Source organism: Telmatherina bonti (genome assembly GCF_933228915.1).
Source record: "Telmatherina bonti genome assembly, chromosome: 7".
Taxonomy (NCBI): Eukaryota; Metazoa; Chordata; class Actinopteri; order Atheriniformes; family Telmatherinidae; genus Telmatherina; species Telmatherina bonti.
The window spans coordinates 19,076,925-19,086,950 of record NC_136625.1 but is presented as its reverse complement, the minus strand read 5'-3'; the positions used below and the strand labels follow the sequence as shown (position 1 = coordinate 19,086,950).

The 10,026-nt window shown below is 40.7% G+C and overlaps 1 protein-coding gene across 2 annotated transcripts in view; it reads left to right on the top strand.

Annotated features, from left to right (window-relative positions):
* Window positions 1–340: 340 nt before the first annotated feature.
* The window catches only part of greb1l (GREB1 like retinoic acid receptor coactivator), a 30,768-nt gene continuing 21,082 nt past the window's right edge, over window positions 341–10,026 (top strand). The window contains exons 1-8 of one of the 2 annotated variants that reach the window (XM_079243459.1): window positions 341–568; window positions 3,121–3,232; window positions 5,531–5,678; window positions 6,347–6,529; window positions 6,685–6,861; window positions 7,026–7,202; window positions 7,721–7,843; window positions 8,749–8,871. In XM_079243459.1, the coding sequence (XP_079099585.1) occupies window positions 5,534–5,678; window positions 6,347–6,529; window positions 6,685–6,861; window positions 7,026–7,202; window positions 7,721–7,843; window positions 8,749–8,871 (928 nt within the window). In that variant the 5' untranslated portion in view covers window positions 341–568; window positions 3,121–3,232; window positions 5,531–5,533. Of the gene's footprint in view, window positions 569–3,120; window positions 3,233–5,530; window positions 5,691–6,346; window positions 6,530–6,684; window positions 6,862–7,025; window positions 7,203–7,720; window positions 7,844–8,748; window positions 8,872–10,026 lie in introns of both variants that reach the window. The other variant, XM_079243458.1, reaches the window with a different exon arrangement.

Sequence of the window (10,026 nt, the reverse complement as noted above, 5' to 3'; positions counted from 1 at the left end):
TCCAGCTGTTGTCTTTTCTTGAAAATGAAAACTTTATTGTGACACTGTGCCCACGGCGGATGTCTTGACATGCTGGGGGGTCACGCGTGGCAGCACTGTGTGGCACTGGGGAGATGTGGGCTCTCGTCTTTGTTTCCTCCATCAACTCCGCAGGTCTCCAAGAGCATCTGTCACCGCAGGGGGTCAGCAAGCTCGAGATGAATTAGCCCCCAGTGGATTCCCTCCCTCCTTGGCAAATGGCACAGGACAGAGGAGTGCGCTGGGGACTAGGGGGAGGGGTCTGTGTGGATGTGTTTGTTTGCATGTGAGTGAGATAGAGAGGCCGAGAGGGAAGGAGGGTTTCTGCTGTACTGAGGGAAAGAGAGGGATTCCCAGTTCTTTCTGTGGAGAATCGTGACTACAAGACAGGACTGAAGCTTTAAATGTGGATCCTGGATGGATAAATTCATTCTAAAAGGATTTACTCTTTAACTTGGACTATATTTGAGAAGCTTCCTGCACATTTTGGGATTTACTACATGGGATCTGGATTTGAAGGGCTTGTCAGCTGGTGGAGGAGTTATGGAAGGTACAGGAGAAGCTTCTTAAAGCGTTTGCTGGCTGTGTGTCACATGTGGCCCTGATAGAGGATTAATGATATGGGCTTTTAGCACCTCATTTAGAGGACATGGAGTAATGTTTGTCTTTTTTCCTTTATTTCTTTACCCCATCCCCCTTTCTCTCATGTCTGATGGGCAGTGTCTTTTCTAATGTTAAGAGACCCGTGAGCTCTTTCCCGCATACAAACTATTGCTATTGACCTTAAGCATTACAGCATAACAATGAGGTGCAAATAATTCTGACATTTAATAAATTTAAATTTATTAAACAGCTTTATTCATTTTCAGTCTGTAAAGCTAATAAAAAAAAGAAAGAAAGTTTGATCAGTTTTAATTTATGAAAATCCTTTAATAGCTTATTTTTGGCCTGCAGTAATTGTTTAATAAGCAAACACTGACGTGTCAACTTTAACTCTTTGCTACATGTCAGTTTATGAACAATTTCTATTCAATGTAAAACAGCAGTATTGTTTATTTTATATTTATTTGAGATTAATGGGAAGAATATTTTAAAATTAGAATTTGAGTAAACCAGCAGGGAAGTAGATTTAATCCTTCATCTATTCACTCTATTGTAAACATTGTAATGTAATTATGCAGAATAGAAAGAAACAAAGGGAGGACTGAAGAGGGGGTAAATTAAAAGGTGAAAAGTAAGATCTGTGTAGATGGAAAGCTTTCTATATTTTTTTCCAGTTATTTTTTTAGTGTTTGGTGTGGTACAGTAGAGATTTTAATCCAAATTGTGATTACCATGACAGCATGGAAAATAATGCAAATTTTTAAGTTTCACATTCTTTCAATTAGTGCTTCAGCTGTTCAAGCTGTTCACTGATACTGTTTAGCAGTACTTTGACAACCAATACCTTTAATTTAATATTGAGCTAAGCAATAATTCAGTAACTCCAAGTTAGCAACTTTTTTGTTTTTGAATAAGGAAACAGGAGAAACTGGCTGGACTGGACATGATCTTTTGGGGGGGTTGGGGATTTGGCTTTACTGTTAAAGTAAATCAATATTGCTGATAACATAGAAGGCACTAGACTGTAACTGCAAGTCCAAAGAGTAATGAAAAAAAAAAAACAGTAAAATAATTTCTTCTACTTTTAGTTGGATGAATGAAGTTTATGTATTCATTTATTCAAACGTTGTCCCAGTGTTCATTAAGTGCAACAGGTAGACATAAGGCTGACACACAATCATGCCTGTTGTATATCCCATCCCTTTGAACCTTGTGGATTTGAAGTAATTCTCCTGTCTTAGAAACTGCACCACCCGGTCGACATTCCCTCCGATCTCATCACTGGAGGAACAGGGCCTCATTAAGCACCTGGGGCCTGTAATGGTGTCTAGATTTACGGCTCCTTCCATTTTCATCTTTAGAGCCATCTGCGTCTCCTTCTGTGTCGTCTGCCCTTCGCAACCAGATAAGCATCAAAATATTTCAAGACTCCGCTGCCTGGGTATTTAGCAAAGAGTGGATGCTTTGGCGAAAGGACTCATTAGTTAGAGCACCCGGCAAAGTTAAAACATGACCTTGTTGTTAGAAGGCAAATTTTTTAACCTAAATTCTTGCATTCTGCTTAGCGAGTCACTTGTGCTGCACATGCTTCTGCCTGGCACATTGATGTTTTTAACTCTTTACTTTGTCAAGCTGGCTAATTATTCACACGACATGAGCTGCAGTGTGGTTAGTAAATGCAAGTTGAAGCAGGTTGTGTACACTTGCTATTTGAGGGACTTGGACCCCCGGAGCAGATACCTTCTTGCAGAATAGCATGGTCAGAAGTGATGACTGGCTTGATTGTGACACTCAGTGTTTTAAAGGGAACTTTGCTTCTGCTATATCAGAGCCTGAGTGGCTAAACAATACTTTGTTAAAGGGTCAAAGTAACTATTAAATCCATTCACAGTGGAGTGACTGTGTGTAGGGGCCACTGCTGCAAACTAAAACAACCAACTGTGTTTTATGAAAATAGCCCCAAGGCCATGGCGGTATCATGTAACACATTTTTTAGCCTCGTAGTAGTGAATACATGTGTCATGGTTTTAGCTGCTCTTAGTGTCTGAGTGGCCATAAGTGCTTCCACTCATTTTGAGAATGAGCATGTTCTTTGGTGACCTGCAGTGAGACACTGTGTAGCTGGGATGATTTGAGGTTATTCTAGGGCGCGGTTTCTTAAATGAGTGAGTTTTGCATTCATGAAATAAATTAACTACTGATGGAGGTGATTATTTATCTATTATTGGATTTATTTTGCTACTACTGGTCAGTAAATAGTCATTTTTCCTGGGATTTACTGCAAATCCGCCATCATATATGATTTCAGAGCATGTTTGAAAATTGATTCAAACAAATGTACCTTTTTTTTTTCTTTTTGCTTTGATGAGTTTTTATGATATGAAATGACACTAAAATGGAGCACAAAGTATTATTTAGGCTACTTTGTGAAAACCTAGCAAGTTGTGTTTTATCAGTGGTAATGAGCTAATCAGAAATCTCCCTGCTCTCCCCCTGCAGGCCCTGCAGCAACAAGTGACATGTCTTTGCTGAGCGTTTCTGCTAAGTGGCAGAGATTCAGCATGTAGCTGAAGTAAACAAGTCCCTTCACGCCTGGGAACAGTCGGACATCGTAAGTTTTTTTTTTCTCTTTTTTAGTGTGATAAAATTAAAATTCAGTGTCTGCATCATATTTTCTCCACACTGGCCTCCTCAAAACAGCTGGGTGAAGATCACCCTTGTTCAGTGTGACCCGGGGTCACATTCATGCAATCTGTTGATGCCACCCAGGAGCTGAAAATGGCCTTGACTGACCAACTGACTGTTCACAACTCAATAACACAAGCCCCCCCCCCCCCCCCGCTTTTGGTCATTAGTCTTTGAACATTAAGTTGGAGCCCACTCATTATGATTGACCATCCATCAAGTGGACTGCAGCCATTGACTGACCTGAAATACTCCTGCCACTGCATGTGACCTTAGCAACCACCTGAGTCGCACCTCAAAAGCATGCGCTGCATGACCTCTGCCATGGTCACGCTTTGTTTTAAGTTGCCCAGGTGATAAAATGTCAGCTTCTGTGCTCACCTCCAGCCTACATCAGATTAATGGCGAATCTGTCACACAGACAGCAGCACCTCAAGCACTCGTTTTCTTTTTCTTTTTTTTTTTTTTTTATGTTTCACCCTCTCCATCATTGTTTCTCCATGCAGCCAGCTCCCTTCATCAGTTAAGCAAGACGTACTGTAGCTTCATTCTCTTTAAGCTGCTTATCTGTGTGACAGCACAGTCAGGCATTGTTAATCTTGTCTTTTGTCTGGGTTGGTCTGATTCCTCCCCAGGAAGGTTGTTAAGTAAACACCGTGACTGGAATCTTTCCAGGCGTGGGCAAAAGGAGAGCTGGGAGGAGGAACCACCTCTGACTTAATTCCCACCCTGCTTTCTATTGACATAATGAAAAAAACTTAAAGGCGTCTTCATGACCAGCACCTGATATCTACACATATAAACGCTCATGCTGACTAGTAAAACTAAAACAGTGCTTCATTCATTGTTTGGATACTCATATTGCCAGAGCATTATTTGTAATAACAAATCGTTACTTAATGGTGCTTAAATTAACTGTAGTTTTTAGCTTAGAGGACTGCAGTAAAGCAAATAGCTAAAAACAAGTGTAAGGTTATTTAAAGTAATGCTTAAGTAAGCTCTTATCTCAAGTTTAGTTCACATACATAACATACAACAGCTGTATGGGATCTCAGTTAGACTAATGAGAAGATAAAGCTTGTCCCAAACAGCTGAAGTCTTCAGCCTGAGCCTCCTCTTGGCAGCTGTGGTGTTTACCACAACACTGGTCTGCACCAGTCAAATGTAGTCCAAGGACAAACAGAAAAAGAGGCATTTCAGGTCAAACTTGCATGTCAAGAAAGCTGCCTCCTTTTATTTTCCTGTTCTGCCCTCGTTTCACACAGTTTGAACTCTCAAAACACTTTGGCCGATGTGTTTTGACACACTGCAAGATGGGAGTTACAGAGTAGGAATCTCAACTGGAGCATAGCCATGCGTCAAAGCTGCCTTTTTTCACCACATTTGGAGCCTTTCCCTCTCTGTGCTGTGTTGCTTTTTTTTTTTTTTTTCTGAGAACACATGCTCAGCCCTCTGTCCCTTGCCAGCTGCCACCGGACAGCCAGTCGACCGTAGGCCCACGCAGCCCTGACCCCGGCAGATGTCCTTGAGTGGACACTGGAGTGGAGGAGGTGTGGGGGCAGTGCAGGCAGAGTGACATAAGTGGACAGAAGGGCAAAGTGGCAGGAAAAAAAAGACTGGAAGAAGCCACTGACCTTGGCCATTATGTTTTGACTGACGTTAGACCAAGTGTGTGTGTGTGTGTGTGTGGATGTGATGATTTGCAGAAGCTTTTAATCCAGAAAAAGACAGAATAAAGTTAGCTGATGAATGCAGCAGTTATTTCTGTCATTTACTGATAGTAATGATAGAATATGGTATCTTGTAATATGTTGACCCTTACCAGCAGTGTAAAACATTCAGTTTGTCATTTTCAAATCCGAAAAGAACTAAATATTGAAACCAATTTGAACACTGCAGCCAAATAAAGTGAATTCATCTTTTTTTCTCAAATAAATAAGATTATAATATTGATAAGCCAAACAAATTAAGGCCGTGACACATTTCACCATGAAAACATAATTGCATCTTATTATTGAATGTATATTTTTTTCGAATAGCTCAGCTGATTTATGTGTAGTTGTACATAAAAATATGTTCACAACAGCATAACTGAAAACATTTGAGTGGCACATCTGTTGATCTGGGAGTTATTATGAAACAAATCAATGAGCCCAGATAAACAGCGCTGTGACACGTGTGCGTGTTTGCTCATCTTTCTGTCTTTTTCTCAACGCTCTAACAGATAATGGGGAATTCGTACGCAGGGCAGCTGAAGTCTGCTCGCTTTGAGGAGGCTCTCCACAACTCCATTGAGGCGTCGCTGCGCTCGAGCAGCGGAGATCCACAGCCCATCTTCACGCAGCTTTACTTGGAGCCAGAGCCGTATTCAGGTAACATTGAAGGTGGGGAACTCTGACTTATCTGACTTTACTCTGCTGCAGGATTAACTTGGATGTTACTTGGCTATCAGATAAAGATTTTTTATAAATTTGTGGCTTTAATTTGAATAAGTGGCATGAATAAGTGGCTATACCCCCAACCACTGTGCTGGTTCATTACCAGCATTTATAAATGAAATGACAACTTTGGTCGATAAAAAGATTTGGAAATTGGTATTTTTCCCCTAGTTAGAGCATTGTTTATCCATTTTTGGTTCTGTTTTCTTTGTTATTGTGACTAGGGCTGTTGTGAAATGTTGCCACATGCATTAATCATGCTATTCAAAAAGTGAAGTATCAGTTTCTTGTTGATCATAAAATATGAACCTCTCATTGTTTTAAACCAGCTGATAAAAATCTAACACTTTTGACTGGATATTGGTTTTTAGACATTATTCGAAGTTGCTTATCCTCTTTTTCAAGTGTAAGCAAATTGTAAACAAAAAGAAATAAAAAGAAAACTCAAAAGATAGTTTCTATTTAGCTGCTTCTCTGTTGATTAAATCCACTGATATCACACTGATAACAGGAATGCTTTTGGCCATGATAATTGTGGATTTTACACTCGTTTAAAGTTTTTTAATCTGTAAAGCAACGTTTATTTTATTTCATGTATCCAGTTGAGATTAAGTCAAAAGCCGATGCAGCTCTCCATGGTGGGGAGGACACGGGGCAAGAGCTTATGAACGGTCACTCCTCCAATGATCTGGAGGAGCTGGAAGACGATGACGACTCAGACAGCAACAGCCCTCCTCTTCCCTACTTGCAAACTCCTGTGCCAGATGGATGCTGCACACTGGATGGTATGAACTCATCACACTTTTTTCTAAAAATACCAAGAAGCCTTTCCAAAACATTCACGTAGAAAAAATAGTTTGTCTCAAAGAAATAAGATGATGATGTATGGATCTTATTCCCTCCAGCATAATATCAGATTTTCTTCTTCTCACTTCTTTAGGATTCTGTCAGTCTGGAAAGGACATTCGCTTGGTCTCCATAGCAACAGAGCCCATTGAAGTCCCAGCAGGCTTTGAGCTGGTCGGTGCCAAGTCCCCCAACATCCCCGAGCACATCCTGGTGTGTGCCGTGGACCGCCGCTTTTTGCCTGATGAGAATGGGAAAAATGCACTTTTAGGTCAGTCTGCTCTGCTGATCTGAGATGAAATGAACGATACAGATTTCATTTAGTATTTCCAGGTGAAACGAATACACTCTGCTGTCTGTGCTGGTCACACACTGTACTGAAATACTTGTAAAAACATAAAAAAAAAACCTCAGTTTTTGGTGCATCTCTTCCAGGTTTTTCAGGAAACTGCGTGGGCTGCGGCGAAAAGGGTTTCAGATACTTCACGGAGTTTTCAAATCACATCAACCTGAAGTTATCCACACAACCCAAAAAGCAGAAGCACTTAAAATACTACCTGGTGAAGAATCCTCAGGGTGCTTTGTGCAAAGGACCGCTTATCTGCTGGAAAGGTTAAATAATCACCTACATTTTATAAATGAATAAAGTGGCATGCTAAGGTCTCAGTAGGAAGGAACAGGGGATGCTTGTTAGTGATTTTATCAAATTTGTAAACACTTTCTGAACCACATTTATGCAATTGGCGTGATGCTTTGCTATATGTGAAGGTGGGATTCAGAATGGACAAGTTCTGGGGAATTATTATTAAAGCTTTTAGATTTCTACTGCATGGTTACCCAGACAACCATCAATGTCCGAGAAGGTATAAATGTTGTTTTCATACTTGAAAGGTTGCCCAGGTTGTTTGATCTTTAGTGATATGCCTTCTGGAGGTTTGTTTGGTGTTGTTTGGTGTTGTTTGTCCACTACCCATGCAAATATACAGTAGCTGAAACTTTGGCCGAACCACCCAGGCATTTACGTGCCACTGTGGATATAACCCACTCTAAACTCTGAACTTGTTCTCTGATGATGTTCTATTACATGTTGTGTGTAATATTCTTTGTCACTCCTTGTTTTGCGCTCTCAGACAGTAAAACCCGTCAGTTCTCCAGCAATGCATCAACCTCCAAACCAAGCTCGTCCTCATCTCTGAGCAGCAAAGAAAGCGGAGGCACCAGTGGACACAGCTCCTCTCCTTTTTCCCTCTCAGGTGAGACCACCTGCTCGGACACACTCGTCAGGTGACATGGATCCGTTTTTTTTTGTTTTTTTTTTGTCAGGACCCCAAATCAATGTAGAATATCATGCTTGTATTCATAATAAAAAGACAACAGATATGTTTACCGCAAGATTAATGCAGCTGGAAATGTATGCTGGTGGGTTAATGTGGTTGCCATAGAGATTAGCTGTGGTGGCTAAAAACTGTTACAAATAAGACGGGGATTGTCATCTTATGGCAGAGAGCAACCCTGGTTGGTTGTGTGTTATCCCATGTGCATGTATATTTAGGTAACACATTAATATTGTTAACACTTATCTTTTACTGCTATCAACAGTAGTGGCTGGTTGAGTTTGTGATATCAGATGGTGGTTTTACACATTTTTACAGCAATATTCTACTTTTTCGTTGTTCGTGTGAAGAGGTCGTGCAGAAAAATGAATGTGATCATTTCACATTTTTGTAATCTACTTAACACCTGATTGTCTATTGAGATTCTTCTTCTCTTCTAAGAGATGTTGAATTCCTCTGACCTTGCTAGGCAACAGCAGCTCTTTCTTCTTTGAAAAAAAAAAAACAACTCCTGAACTCAGAGTATTGATTAGTCCTGAGTCACAAAGCTGCTTATCAGCAGGGATCTAGTACAATAATGTAGTGGACATCCAGTTTCTATTTTGGCATTACTTTTGCCGTAAACGTCCTGGCTGAGATCTCCAGGTGCATCCCTGTCTTTGATCACAAAGTAATAATCAGTAAAATGCACATCTGCCTTTCTCGTAGTGATTAATTAATTAAAAAGCACAGCTATAGTATGCTACTATGCTTTTTGATTACACATAAAAGTCTGCATATAAGATCTGATTGTTTTTTAAATGACTTGTTTGTTATTATTTTAGATTCTCCCCCCACCAGGGCAATACAAGCATCCTCTGTGTTTTGTGGCAGTCAGGATCTTGGACGAGACTGCAGTTTCCTCAAACCTCTGGCCTCTACTCCTGGAAACAAGACTCTGCCGATAGGTAAAGAACTACCTCGGTCCCCTGCTAGTTTTTTTTTTTTTTTCTTGTAATCTCATCAGCCGATGATCCTGTTTGTTGAGCTTAATATTGCATCTAAAAGTTCATTACAGAAACAATCAAGACAGCATACAATGCATAAACGCTGATCGCTCTCATTCATCAGTGACATTAGGTGCTGTTAAGCTGCTGCCTCCATGAGAGCGACACTTGAATGGCCTTGCCGTTATGCAGAATGCCGTTGCTTAGATACAGGTTGTTTTTATTTACGCGGCGCAGCGTAAGGAGGATGGAGTTGCGGCTGACCGTGGAACAAAGATTAACCTCTGCTGCAGCCTCTTTAGACACACTTGCAGATGCACACATAAACACATGCATGTGTGTACGTTCCAATCAATACAGGAGGAAGAAGCGCTGTAATGACTTTTAAAGGCCTTGCTACCCATTAGACGCTTTACAAGGCTGCAATATTGACAAGGAAGGGCTACATATAACGATCAGTGTTGTAGGGTCTTGCACACATGAATATGAAATGGGAAAATCTCCTATCGTAGCAGGCGTATATGTATAGGAAATCAATAACCCACCGTTAGTACTGACTCATTTTTATTTATTGCCTGTCCTCTGGAGACAATTACATGTTTAGGGAAGCCTTTTATATATTTTTATGTGTCAGTTATTCCTTTGCCAGTGATAGCTAAATTGTCCATAGAGGGGGCAGAAAAATGACGTGAAAATGACACATAAAGCAGGCAGGAGAGCCCAAGAGGATGGAAGACTTGTAAGAGAGAAAAAGCAAAAGGTCATCATTAAAATCAGGATAAAAGAAGACTGGAAAACATGGCTGAATATATCAGGACTATTGAGGAGCAGGTATGCAGGCCTCGTGGGGAGAACAGGTGAACTAAGTGGGGAAATGAAGGCAGGCAGCCGGGTGTGTTAGGCAGGAGACTTAATGGGGACTAAAAGACTCAGCAATTTCCTCCTGTCTTCTTCGAAGAAAGGAAAGATGTGAAAGAGACTTCCTGAAGACTTTAGAGGAGACAGTAGTGATGATTTGACTGTAAGAGTCTGCTGGGGAGAAACCGCAGCTGTTCTAAAGATAAACTCTTAAAAGCACATTAGATGCTACAGTGTGAATCTGTACTATGCTATTCT